Genomic DNA, 14,105 nt, shown 5'->3' with positions numbered 1-14,105 from the left:
TAACGTGCTACAATCCAAATGTGCTGTCATTCACCCAGGCTAGGATTTTAAATCCAAGCTGACCTGGTTGAATCGCTAATCCTGCTTGCTTATGCAGAATTTTTAAGCATCAGGGGCATCCTAAGGAGATGGCTTCTCCAGCTTTATCCTTCTCGCCAGTAAGTGTCGCCCAGTGCAGGAGGGAATGGTAGCACTGACACTAGCTTTGATAACCAGATAGGAAGAAATGTCTAAATCCTTTATCACTGGCAGTGCCCAGTGTCTCAGCTGCCACGTGTAGATATTACTGCAGGAGAAATCACATTCCCACTACCCTCATTATCAGGATAGGCAATGAGCGTCTAAAACTTGCTCTGCAAGCAACTTTCTCTAGAGACTTGTTTTCCACCTCTCTCCCCACAAAGAAGGGACTAGGAAGGAAGAGGACAGCTTGTAGTCTGCTGCAAAAGTAAGTTTCAAAGAGCATCCAAAACACTGAAGTGCCACTAGAAGCTTGCATGGGAAAGGAATGCTTTTGAACAGCCAGGGCATTTGTGATCGTTCAGTAAGGCATGACCCTACTTTGTAACTGAAAAGCATGCTGTACACACACTAAGGAATGGTACACTTGAATTGATTAAGAACTTCATAATGATAGATAACTTGAAAATTACAGCTACCCATACAAAAGTGTTGTCCATAACTTCTACACACTGTGATAATAAAACCAATTTATTTGTAAAACAGGCCCTGTTATAAAAATGGTGCACAGGCAAGTTATACAAAAATACAAAATTTGTTTCTGATTACAGTTCCAGTTGTAAGTTAACTGAAAAGCACCCCCTCCCCCCACAGCTTCCAGGGAGCAGAGAACCCAAAGTTGTGGAACTTTTCATGGCAGGAATCTGATGTTAGGTCATCAAAGTGAGCAGAATCCAAGGCTTCCGTCAGAGCACGTCAAATGACGTCTTCAGAAACAGGGTGTAAGCTGCAGTCCCTGTGGAGTAGCTAGGTACATGACAAATCCTTTTCGTAGCTTTGGAATCCAGTTTCTATGATCCTGCTGAGCCAGTATTTAACTCGCTGCCAAACCCCCTGATCTATGCAAGTACTGAGTGTCCAAACTCCAGAGCTGCAGCTGAGCCATTGCACTTTTGGCCGTTGATGTACCAGAAACTCCTTCCGAGCACAAATGAAGGCTGCTCTAACGTCTTCCAAACGTCCTGACAGATACATGTAATTTACACTGAGAGACCTACCCAGTGCTCCAGTTAAAATCCCAGACTAAAGCCCTGATCCAGTTAATGCTTACACAGGTGCATAGCTTTACTTACACGAGCAGTCCTGTTGAAGCCAATGGAACTACTTCCTTGAATAAAGCTACACAGTTGCGTAAGTGTTTGCAGGATCAGAGCCTAAGCCAGTTTTTTGCCCTCAAACAGCTACAGTTTATTTATATTCATACTGTTTGGTTTGTGTTATGAAAGGGGTAAATCCTTTTTATTAATCCTGATCTTTATTGCAAGAAGTCTGAAAAAATTGAAGTATCAAATGACTTATAGAAACAGAAGTAGTTAGCTACCACTGGAACTGTTAAGAGCACTCATTAATTAAAAAAATACAGGATGCCTTTTACCTTCAGCAGCAGTTTAAAGGTCCGATCCTTTGAAAGGAAGCACATAAGCAAACAGTTGCTGATAAAACCCTGGTGGCATTAATTGTACGCTTCTCCACACATCCCTCTTTAATCCATTGCAAAGCTTAGCTGGAAGGGCTGCTCTCCTTCAAAAGATTTTCTTGTATGGAGTGAACAAACCATTGAGGCATTATTTATTCTTACAGAGCTCGTATTTAGTGCAATAAGTTTAAAAATTCTGCTCTGAAATATTAACTTTACATTAACAAAAATAGTTTTCTTAAAAAATTGTAACAAAAAGGAGTATATAGCATGAACAGATCGTGAGTTCTTAGCAAATACACTAAGCATTTACCATTACAATAAGCTGAACAACGGAGTATTAGCATTCATATCTGGTAAGCTTCAGGAATGAAAATTTTTAAACACTCAAGAATTAAAATGAACAAGTTCTCTTATGGTCAGTGGATAACTTTAGATACCATGGCAGTGTCATTTCCAAAGAAATGCTTATCTACCCTTTCCTGTTTTACCCACCTGCTACAGTACATACTAATATGAATGAGAAAACAGCCAAGGCCTGGCCATTTACATTTACACTTCCCAAATCTCTCTGGAGTTAAATAAAAACAACTTACAATACTCTTTGTACAGTTTGTTTCTCTCCCCGTGTCCAGCATTCTTATATCTAGTCATGAATGAATCATGAGGACTATGGCTAAGGCTGAGTTTTAATGATCAGTTTGTTCGATTGCTCGTTTGGAGAATCCATACTCTTCCAAGGAGCCTTATGAAGTGCAAAGGAGGCTACTGAACTCAAAGGGAAAAATAAAGTAAAACGGAAAACAGTTGCATATAAAACTCATCCTTTCCCATTTTCTAGTTTCTCTTTCATAGAAATGCAGGGGCTCCCACAACATCTAAATACCTGAGGAGTTGGTTATTTTGATATCTGAAATTTATAAACAAAACAATATGTAACCCACTAGGCCCCATTAGGGTTGGTGGGTCAAATGACTGACTACAAATGAGTTATAATTATGACTCTCATTGAAACCCTTTTAAAAACACCTACAATTTTAATTGTTTTTTAAATCTGAAGCATTTCCCCAGAAGTCACTGATGCATTTGAGTTTAAATATAAAATCCTAAAGGAGCTGATTTAAACATAATTCTCGGTTACATTGCAATTTTGAGGGACACCTGATAAATCTGATACTCTACCCAATAGTTTTAATTTTTTTTAAAATAACTGATTCCTCCTCTAGATTGTATCTTAATCAGATAAGAATCTTAACATTTCCATGACCACAATGATTAAAAAAGGAACAATGATAAAGTTGCTTGTAAAAGCCACCCGTATGAAAAGAGTACATGTTTCACAAAAATAATCATTAAAAAAAGTATTAAATCCCTGTTCCTTTTCTGATTTTGGCTGCTTAGTTATATATAGTGTTTTGGAATGTCAATGGGTTCCATAATGGCTGGCTAGTTTCAAGATGAACTTGCTCCAGGGGCCTAGAAAACAAAGTCATATAGTACAGTCTTAGACACATGGCAATGGACAACTGAAGAAATTGATCCAAAAGGATCACTACGAATAGTAAAGTTTGAAATGCCTTGTTCTTGAACCTACACAGTCTCTTTGGATATGACAACTCCTAAATGTTTCCACTCAGATTTTTAAGAAGTGTAATTCTAGGTAGCCATTTAAATTTCTGAACTAATCCTTCACACTCTTGAGAGAAGAAAAGGAGTCCTTGATGCATCCGATGAAGTGAGCTGTAGCTCACGAAAGCTTATGCTCTAATAGATTTGTTAGTCTCTAACGTGCCACAAGTACTCCTTTTCTTTTTACGGATACAGACTAACACGGCTGCGACTCTGAAACTCTTGAGAGAGATTCCCTCTACTTTATAAATGAGGGAACTGAGGCAAAGCAGTGAAGGCCCAAACTCCCAAAAGTGGCCTTTAATTTTTGGGGACTCCACTTTAGGAACAGAGGAAATGCTGGACCAGATCAGAACTATGGTCCATCTTATCCAGTACCCTCTCTGATAATGGCCTTCAGAGAAAGATGCAACGAATTTCACAGTAGGCAGATGTGTGATAATCTGCCCCGCCCCATGAAGGTTTTATCCTAATCTCTAATAGTTAGAGATGGGCTTCAACCCTGAAGCATGATATTTTAGATCCTTTCCAAAAGGTCAGCATTAACTATGAGAGCTCTGGATGTTCTTGTTATCCATATTAGTGGTCAATTCCTGCTTTTCTGGACTCCATGCAGCTGAAATTAGGCACCCCAAAATTGGAAGCCACTTCAGAAAATATGGCCCGATGATTTGTGCAAGACAATCAAGTTAGTATCAGAACTGGAAATACAATGTAGGAGTTCCTGACTTCCTGTCCCACGCTCACACCATCTCTCTAGCAATCCTCTGTAAGGAACTAAAAGATAAATTTCAAAACCTGAGTGGCCTAAAGGTAGGTTCCTAAACAAGAGGCCTCACTTCCAAGGGTGTTGAGCATGCAAAGTTCCCTCTGAAGGCTGTGTCAGTGGGGATGTGCAGCCAGTCTTTTCACAGGGTCTACTGATGGAGGTAGGAACCGAGCTTAAACAACCAAGTCTGAAAGTGCTGGACCAACAGCTTTTAGCGTCTTTAGCAGTGTGCACTAGCTAGAAGGTGGACGTTATTAGGACACTACTTGATGTAAACCTGTACTCTGAATTGGGAGTGGAGTAAAAAGCTTTAGGTTAGGACTTTCAAGGCTGCTTAGAAGATTTGGACACCTAATTCCCACTAATTCTAATGGGAGCTGTGCATACCCTTAGATAGATTTGAAAATCCCAGCAGTTGCTTCTAATGTTCACTTGGTTGGAATTACTCCTTGAAGAAAAGGTAGATCATACATATGAAAACTTTCTTGTTCTATAGTTAGATATACAACAGCACTTATGCTTTAACAAATACTTTAAGGTGGAGAAAGGCCAGTCATGGCTAAAACGTTGGCCCTCCAGAAGACTGTGCAAGGGGAAGTTTGAACTAAACCACACATGAGAGAGCCAAACCACTGTCACTGGACTAAGTGTCTATACGCTGTGGAAGTTGTGCATGGGAATTACTCTGCACAATTCTAAAGACGACAACAGTAACCAACTCTTGGCACCCATAATAATGAAAGACCATTTCTAATCTAGGTTGGTATGCTAGAACTGACTGTATAAATAACGTAGCATAACATGCCTCACAGCTACAGAGCTGATCAGAGAGCAGGGACTCAAGCTTCCTAGGTCAAAGTGCTGGCACAGCATGGCATTATATATGCCATATTAAAAAGGAATTTTCTACTACAAGGAAATGTATTTTGATTTCATTACTTTTTATGATTTAAAAGAGTTACTACCTACTGTTGGAGGAATCAACATAAACCCCACTATACCCCACGGCAGGTACTGACGTAATAGGAAACGCTGTTCTAGAATCAGTATTAACAGGCTCATCTCTAACTAGTTCAGTCAGACCTGCCCATCTCTTAGTACACAGAAAGCCTGGCTCCCAGTTCTCCAAGTCCCAAGCTCACCTTGCAAGATGGATAACTCCATTATCTGTATTAGTTACAGATGTTCCTTATTACAGGATACTTAAACATGCAATGCCTTTCAAATAGGCACAGCGTGAGTGAAAACAGGTGGTGGTTAAGACTTCAGAAGCATAAGTGATGCATTGTCCCTGTATCTGACAATGTGAGATGGAAAGAGAGAGCGCAAGAAACAGCAACATAAATAGTTAGCAATAAAAAACGAACAACTGGGAGAAATGTTATTTTAAGCAGGTTGAAAGGAATCGCTGTATCCAATCCCTCGCCACAGTTTAAAATCATTTGATGTGACCCTGACGTGCATGGCCCCATTGTTTTAGGGGTCAGCTCCTAAGCGTCCTTCAGGCTTTTATACTGAATGCAAAATTCAGAATTTAGTTCACCAATGGAAAGAGGATTAAGTTGGGCTATGCTAGTAATTAATCAATCATACACCCTGCCCCACAGATCTTACAAAATAAGACGACTGTCTTCTGTGTGCACCAACTAGCGTGTAGTGGGCACCGCTGCAATCCTGATCCTAATTCAACTGATTCTTCCACTGTAGTTCTATTTCACAAGACACAGTTCCTTTCAGCTTACTTTTACAGGAGATGGTCTCAGCTGTGACAAAAACTCTGCCATCCAGGTGATAGGCAAGCTCACAAACAGAAAAAGCAGAACATCTTGAGTGATACAAAGAACAAAAACTTCCCCTGAAGAAGTGCAGTCAGTAAAGACAGAGAGGGAGAGGAAGTAAAAGTGAAATTCTTGGAGGATGGCCACCTCCTCATCTGCACCTACCATTGGTTTTAGCTCTCTGCCTTCAGCTCCACCTCCCCTGCCAGCTTCTTTCATTGATTTTCTACTGTTCTCCACAAACTCCTGCAAAATAAATCAAGTGGCTTAATCTTTCTTCCGCTGGTTGTATAGTGAAGTACAGCCAGGGAACGTGCAAGCCGATGGCTCACATATAAAATTCCCTGACAAGTCACAAAAAGTAATCTGTTCTGCCCCAAGAAGCGAACAAGAAACAAGAGATACCACCTCCCTCTGTCTCTTACCCCTTTGGCACTCAGATTTCCCATATAGGATCAAAAGATTCTTCAGACAGTATTAACCATCCTGCCTGTATAAACTATCACATTTACCATGTCCCCACCCATCCCTGGCGTCCACGTTCTGATGATGGCACAAACCCCAGACCCCAGCCCTTATATTCTGTCCAGTATGTATGCAGTAGTATGTCTGTACTACATAGCAGTAGTATGTATGTAGTAGTAGTCTGTCCAGTAGTATGTAGTGTTACAACTCTATCAAGCTGTTGTAATAGAAAAAAATACACTGGGATTTCATTTTTACCTCTAGCAATGCCTTCCTAGTTTTCCCTAATCCCTCAGAACACAATTTCTCAAAACTTTTCCACATCCAGGGTCTCGTCTTGTGAGATTTCCCCGCCCCCATGGACACTGCCTTTCCCACTTGTTATAACATCAAATGGAAGCAGCCAGGCATTACACCCTGCTATTAAAGATATCAGCAGATATGCTATAGCTCTGTAGTATTTCAATACTTCTTCTATTGTAAAGGTGCAAGCATCACGTAGGAAGTTCCATGCCACTAGTACTTTGATATCTATCGCATAGATGGGGTGGGATCTGAGTTATTACAGCGAATTCTTTCCTGGATACCTGGCTGGTGAATCTTGCCCATATGCTCAGGGTTCAGCTGATCACCATATTTGGGGTCGGGAAGGAATTTTCCTCCAGGGCAGATTGGAAGAGGCCCTGGGGGTTTTTCGCCTTCCTCTGCAGCATGGGGCACGGGTCACTTGTTGGAGGATTCTCTGCTCCTTGAAGCCTTTAAACTATGATTTGAGGACTTCAATAGCTCAGACATAGGTGAGAGGTTTATTGCAGGAGTGGGTGGGTGAGATTCTGTGGCCTGCATTGTGCAGGAGGTCGGACTAGATGATCATAATGGTCCCTTCTGACCTTAATATCTATGAATCCCTTTGTTGTTTACAATTCTGTGGCCAATCTGAACATTGATTCTCTGCACACACGCACACGCCCGTGCACACAGAGTGATCTTTCTAGATTTCATGTGCTAGATTATATATAGTGATCTTACTAAATTACCAGTGCTACGTGCGTGTAAGGTATTTTCAATTATTATTCTACATTTGATATCAATAGAATCAGCTAGTATTACTTACTATACAACCTACGGCACTACACAACAGAGATTTAGGGTTACAATCCTGACACACTTCCCAACAAGTATTCAGAAATCAGAATGTTAAGAATAATTGGGATTTGAGTCTCTCTCTAGTTTAGGCATGAGAAAACATTTCATGCGAAGTGAGAAATGGACTCCATGGCTACTTATAGCAGGTAGAGAAACAGGAGCAAGGAAATTCTCTCTGAATTCAGTCTAATGTTGGCTTTAAGAGGGTTTTTACTTCCCCATTTCTAGTATATCAGATGTACGTGGGTGGTGGGGGGAGGGACATCTAAATAAAGTACTAAGACCATGTCTACACTACCACTTATGTCAGCAGAACATATGTCACTCGGGATGTGAAAAAAACGCGATGCTCGCGAGCATCTTCGCGAGCGGGCTGGCTAACCTAGTGAGGAGGGCTTTAAACTAGGTTCACCGGCGGAAGGAGACCAAAGCCCTGAGGTAGGTGGGGAAGCAGGATACAGGGAGGAAGCACGAGCAGGAGCGTGTGAGAGGGGAGGACTCCTGCCTCATACTGAGAATGAGGGGCGATCAGCGGGTTATCTCAAGTGCCTATATACAAATGCACAAAGCCTGGGAAACAAGCAGGGAGAACTGGAGGTCCTGGCAAAGTCAGGGAATTATGATGTGATTGGAATAACAGAGACTTGGTGGGATAACTCGCATGACTGGAGTACTGTCATGGATGGGTACAAACTATTCAGGAAGGACAGGGAGGCCAGAAAAGGTGGGGGAGTTGCACTGTATGTAAGGGAGCAGTATGACTGCTCAGAGCTCAAGTATGAAACTGCAGAAAAACCTGATTAAGTTTAGAAGCCTGAGCAACAAGGGTGATGTCGTGGTGGGAGTCTGCTATAGACCACCAGACCAGGGGGATGAGGTGGACGAGGCTTTCTTCCGCCAACTCGCAGAAGCTACTAGATCGCAGGCCCTGGTTCTCCTGGGAGACTTCAATCACCCTGATATCTGCTGGGAGAGCAATACAGCGGTGCACAGACAATCCAGGAAGTTTTTGGAAAGTGTAGGGGACAATTTCCTGGTGCAAGTGCTGGAGGAACCAACTAGGGGCGGAGGTCTTCTTGACCTGCTGCTCACAAACCGGGAAGAATTAGTAGGGGAAGCAAAAGAGGATGGGAACCTGAGAGGCAGTGACCATGAGATGGTCGAGTTCAGGATCCTGACACAAGGAAGAAAGGAAAGCAGCAGAATACGGACCCTGGACTTCAGAAAAGTAGACTTTGACTCCCTCCAGGAACTGATGGGCAGGATCCCCTGGGAGAATAACATGAGGGGGAAAGGAGTCCAGGACAGCTAGCTGTATTTTAAAGAATCCTTATTGTGGTTACAGGGACAAACCATCCCGATGTGTAGAAAGAACAGTAAATATGGCAGGCGACCAGCTTGGCTTAACAGTGAAATCCTTGCTGATCTTAAACACAAAAAAGAGGCTTACAAGAAGTGGAAGATTGGACAAATGACCAGGGATGAGTATAAAAATATTGCTCGGGCATGTAGGAATGAAATCAGGAAGGCTAAATCACACCTGGAGTTGCAGCTAGCGAGAGATGTTAAGAGTAACAAGAAGGGGTTCCTCAGGTATGTTGGCAACAAGAAGAAAGCCAAGGAAAGTGTGGACCCCTTACTGAATGAGGGAGGCAACCTAGTGACAGAGGATGTGGAAAAAGGTAATGTACTCAATGCTTTTTTTGCCTCTGTCTTCACGAACAAGGTCAGCTCCCAGACTACTGCACTGGGCAGCACAGCACGGGGTGGTGGCCAGCCCCCTGTGGAGAAAGAAGTGGTTCGGGACTATTTAGAAAAGCTGGACGTGCACAAGTCCATGAGGCCGGATGCGTTGCATCAGAGAGTGCTAAAGGAATTGGCGGATGTGATTGCAGAGCCATTGGTCATTATTTTTGAAAACTCATGGCGATCGGGGGAAGTCCCGGAAGACTGGAAAAAGGCTAATGTAGTGCCAATCTTTAAAAAAAGGGAAGAAGGAGGATCCTGGGAACTACAGGCCAGTCAGCCTCACCTCAGTCCCCGGAAAAATCATGGAGCATGTCCTCAAGGAATCAATTCTGAAGCACTTAGATGAGAGGAAAGTGATCAGGAACAGTCAGCATGGATTCACCAAGGGCAAGTCATGCCTGACTAATCTAATTGCCTTCTATGACGAGATTACCGGTTCTGTGGATGAAGGGAAAGCAGTGGATGTGTTATTCCTTGACTTTAGCAAAGCTTTTGACATGGTCTTCCACAGTATTCTTGTCAGCAAGTTAAAGAAGTATGGGCTGGATGAATGGACGATAAGGTGGATAGAAAGCTGGCTAGATTGTCGGGCTCAACGGGTAGTGATCAATGGCTCCATGTCTAGCTGGCAGCCAGTATCAAGTTGAGTACCCCAAGGGTCGGTCCTGGGGCCGGTTTTGTTCAATATCTTCATTAATGATCTGGAGGATGGTGTGGATTGCACCCTTAGCAAGTTTGCGGATGACACTAAACTGGGAGGAGTGGTAGATTCGCTGGAGGGTAGGGATAGGATATAAAGCGACCTAGACAAATTGGAGGATTGGGCCAAAAGAAATCTGATGAGGTTCAACAAGGACAAGTGCAGAGTCCTGCACTTAGGACAGAAGGATCCCATGCACGGCTACAGACTAGGGACCGAATGGCTAGGCAGCAGTTCTGCAGAGAAGGACCTAGGGGTTACAGTGGACGAGAAGCTGGATATGAGTCAACAGTGTGCCCTTGTTGCCAAGAAGGCCAATGGCATTTTGGGGTGTATAAGTAGGGGCATTGCCAGCAGATCAAGGGACGTGATTGTTCCCCTCTATTCGACATTGGTGAGGCCTCATCTGGAGTACTGTGTCCAGTTTTGGGCCCCACACTACAAGAAGGATGTGGAGAAATTGGAGAGAGTCCAGCGAAGGGCAACAAAAATGATTAGGGGTCTGGAACACATGACTTATGAGGAAAGGCTGAGGGAACTGGGATTGTTTAGTCTACGGAAGAGAAGAATGAGGGGGGATTTGATAGCTGCTTTTAACTACCTGAAAGGTGGATCCAAAGAGGATGGATGTAGACTATTCTCAGTGATAGCAGATGACAGGACAAGGAGTAATGCTCTCAAGTTGCAGTGGGGGAGATTTAGGTTGGATATTAGGAAAAACTTTTTCACTAGGAGGGTGGTGAAACACTGGAATGCGTTACCTAGGGAGGTGGTGGAATCCCCTTCCATAGAAGTTTTTAAGGTCAGGCTTGACAAAGCCCTGGCTGGGATGATTTAGTTGGGGATTGCTCCTGCTCTGGGCAGGGGGTTGGACTAGATGACCTCCAGAGGTCCCTTCCCACTCTGATATTCTATGATTCTATGACATATGTTTCGCCGGCTTAAGTGATAGTGTGCACAGCTTCTCCCGCCGACATGGTGATCACCACTCATTGGGGTGGTTTAATTATGTCGACGGATAAGCTCTCTCCCGTTGGCATAGATCTGTGATGTAGCCGCTCTTATACTGTGGCGCAGCTGCATTGGTACAGCTGTGCCACTGTAAGGTCTCTAGTGTAGACATCTAGTGTAACTGTAATATGGCCTACTTTGTCCCTGTCAGACGAGGTGCAACTTGGGCTCAGACACATACTCCAGGGAGGGGCTGTAAGCGCCGCTATTTGAGGACTCAGAGAGATACTGTCTGAGCAAAGGCTGGTTTGTCGGTCTGGGTAAGAAACCCCAACCTGGGCACTGTTGACATGAGTCACATTTTCCTCTGTACCCAAGAGAAAGGTCTCTAAAAAAGGCTGACCCTGGGGTTTTTGTGCTGAATGGCATCAGAAGCTTGCACTAAATTCTTTATAGATAGTAGAGTTCCTTTGACTCAAGGCAGAGGGGAGGAAAACTAACCTACCATGAGAATTTTATCCATGTAGAATTCTCTACCAGGGCTTCCATCGTTGTATTTTGTATCAATGGCAAAACATAAGAAGAGGACATCCACGACCATTTCATAAATTGACAGGAAGCAGTGAGCAACCAGGAAAGCAAAGAGGCAGACGATGATGAGAGGCAGCACCCACACCGTGTAATCCCGCTGGTAGTTCAGCAACATAACCCCTGCCAAGCCTGTGCTGCAAACGATCAGGACCTGAAGCAAAGAAAACAAAAAGACAAGAATGATTGCAGAAGCCGTTGGATTATTTTTCATGTACGTGCGCACAGACTTTAATCTCACAGGTGTAGGAGAACTGGATGCTACAGTGTCACTGACTCCACCACAAGACACTAAATATGACTAAAACCCACGAGCCGCTGGATCCAGCCAGAGCTGTTTTCAATGCTGTGCCTGCGCAGAGGAGAATACCATCTCTTCAAAGCCCCAAAAGCTAATTCACATGAGTAAATACAAAGCTGTCACTCACCCATTGTTCCAGGGGCAAAAAAAAAAGATACCCTAGTAAGACAGAACCTTACTCTGCTGTTTTGTCAGTTTATTCAAATGATAAACTCCTCGGGTCAGGGATCAGTTCTAGGTCTGTACTTTTTACAGAATATAAAAATTAGTATACCCAGATCCATCAACTAATATGCTTTATAATAATTTTGCTTGCAAACACACACTTAGACAAAATATCCCTTCAGCTTGTTCCTGTTCCTCCTATTTGCAACAGGAAGGCTGCTAAGAATTACCTTGTGTATTAGGTCCCCACTGTAAAATAAAATCAGAGTGAGAAATAAGGCTTAACAGTGTAAGGCATTTCTACATCTCTTTCAGGTAGTTTCTCAAAAATTAGCGTGAGTGGCCCTATGAAACATCATATTGGGTGTCAATGTAGTTTTTATGAACAATACACCGTATCTCTGCATTTAAAAAAATCAAACACTGCAAAATAGGTCAGTTTCCACTGTATTATTCAGATATCGCATTAAGCTGAAAGAAGAACGGGGCTGGCCAGGCAGCATCATGGAGTTAACACTGTTGTTTGGTAGTCTGCACTGCTTATTTAAGCATTACTGCCACCCTTCTGTTCACCCAATGATCTGAAAGCCATTTTTTGATGGAGACATTTCCTGTCATGTTAGAGTACTCCAGAGAACTGCACTGCTCACTTCAATACCCCCAAGGCACCTGTATCTTCATTATGTGCTCATTCCCATCACTCTGTATTGATTTGTTTATTTACTGGATTAGAAAACCACACTTAAGAGTTCAGCCCACTGTAATCTGATTTAATACACGGAGAGGAGCATACAGAGGACAGACAGTTCTTTCCATGAAGGGCCCCAATGCTGATACGTACTTGTGGGGCTACATCTGAAGCGGCTGGACTAGTATTTAGTAAATACGAACACAAAAAGTCAGCCCAGATGGAACAGTAACGTACTGGGTTCTGGTTTTTCCTAAAGAAATAGAAAATGGAGCTGCAACAGCAGTTCTTAGTAATCTTTCTACCTTGGAATATACTTGATCCCAACTCTTTCCTCTTTACTCCCACAATGGGCAAGGTCCTGCTGCCTCCCATTCCACCCCTACTACAAGGGCTGGTTGAAATGGGGTAACTTCTTTCTGAAGGAAAACTGAGGTTTGATTAAACAAGTTGTTAGGGGAATTGTCGGCTTTCCTTACATTTTAGATTTTTCAATGGAAAACTAAAAACTTCTGGCCAGACTTTTTTCAGCTGTCAGTTGTCAAAGGAATTTTCAGCTGAACCCCTGCAACACGCACTGTCTGACCAGTCTTACCCACCACTATCCGGAGAGTCTTTTACACTTCCCTTTCCTGCTCATGGCCCTCTAAATCATGTTCCTGACTGGAAACAGCAGGATGGAATGGGTCCCAGCAGTAGGCAGTGGGAAAACAAGCTCTCAGAGGCACATTGTAGTTGAAGTGCAAGCACAGGGAAGGTTTCTGACAGCAAGCAGACTTGTTCCAGGTCTGTAACAGTACACCCCTGAGGCATACCTTTCCCAGGAACAGCATGAAGTCTCCCACTGTGTTTATGGCAGCCACTCGCAGAGCATTCTCCACTAGAATGACAAAGGCATCCTTCGCTGAGGTGCAGAAGTTGGTGCTGTTGATAGCTGTGGCTGTATATGCATTCTGGGGGAAAACAAAAATGAAGAATTAGTCACAGACACACTGTCCCTTTTCCTTCAACATTCCCCAGAGCTCGTGTTCCCAATATCTATCTACCTGCCAAGAAATCATCTGCTACGGCAACAAGACTTTCTCCTCCCATCCCCTTCCACAACAGGGAACACAATGTCATGAGACACTTAATTTAATAAGAGATCTTTAAAGGTACAAATCTAATCAATAAATAATGAGGACTCAGTAACATGACACTCACTTTCAAGACAACCAGCTCCATCCCAGAATTAGGGAGGAAAGGAACTGTGTAATGAAAAATCCAGTCACTGCTCACTGCTGATTTCATAAACAAAAAAAGGCAAGGATTTGTGCTGGCTTTTGAGCCAGTCACTGCTCACCTTGAAGCTGCAAAACCAAGTCCCCCCAGGGCAGTGGTTGACTCAATAGACAGAGAACAACAGAGGAAGGAATAACCATTTTTCCACCTGCCTTGCTTATTCTTGCCATATATATCAGTTTCACAGCAAAATGCTGGTGGAAAAATCATTTGGAATCTCGCTGCAGGAGTAGGAGAT

The 14,105-nt window shown here is 43.1% G+C and overlaps 1 protein-coding gene across 2 annotated transcripts in view; it reads right to left on the bottom strand.

The window, feature by feature from the left end:
* Positions 1-690: 690 nt before the first annotated feature.
* The window catches only part of SLC44A1 (solute carrier family 44 member 1), a 97,448-nt gene continuing 84,033 nt past the window's right edge, over positions 691-14,105 (bottom strand). Inside the window, exons 13-16 of one of the 2 annotated variants that reach the window (XM_037902334.2) lie at positions 13,402-13,539; positions 11,350-11,586; positions 5,999-6,079; positions 691-3,133 (exon numbers count right to left, since the gene is read on the bottom strand). In XM_037902334.2, coding sequence (XP_037758262.1) covers positions 3,110-3,133; positions 5,999-6,079; positions 11,350-11,586; positions 13,402-13,539 — 480 coding nt within the window. In that variant the 3' untranslated portion in view covers positions 691-3,109. The other variant, XM_037902333.2, reaches the window with a different exon arrangement.

This window comes from Chelonia mydas, chromosome 5 (assembly GCF_015237465.2).
Source record: "Chelonia mydas isolate rCheMyd1 chromosome 5, rCheMyd1.pri.v2, whole genome shotgun sequence".
NCBI lineage: Eukaryota > Metazoa > Chordata > Testudines > Cheloniidae > Chelonia > Chelonia mydas.
The sequence above is the reverse complement of the archived record's forward strand: the minus strand, read 5'-3'. Positions and strand labels throughout refer to the sequence as shown.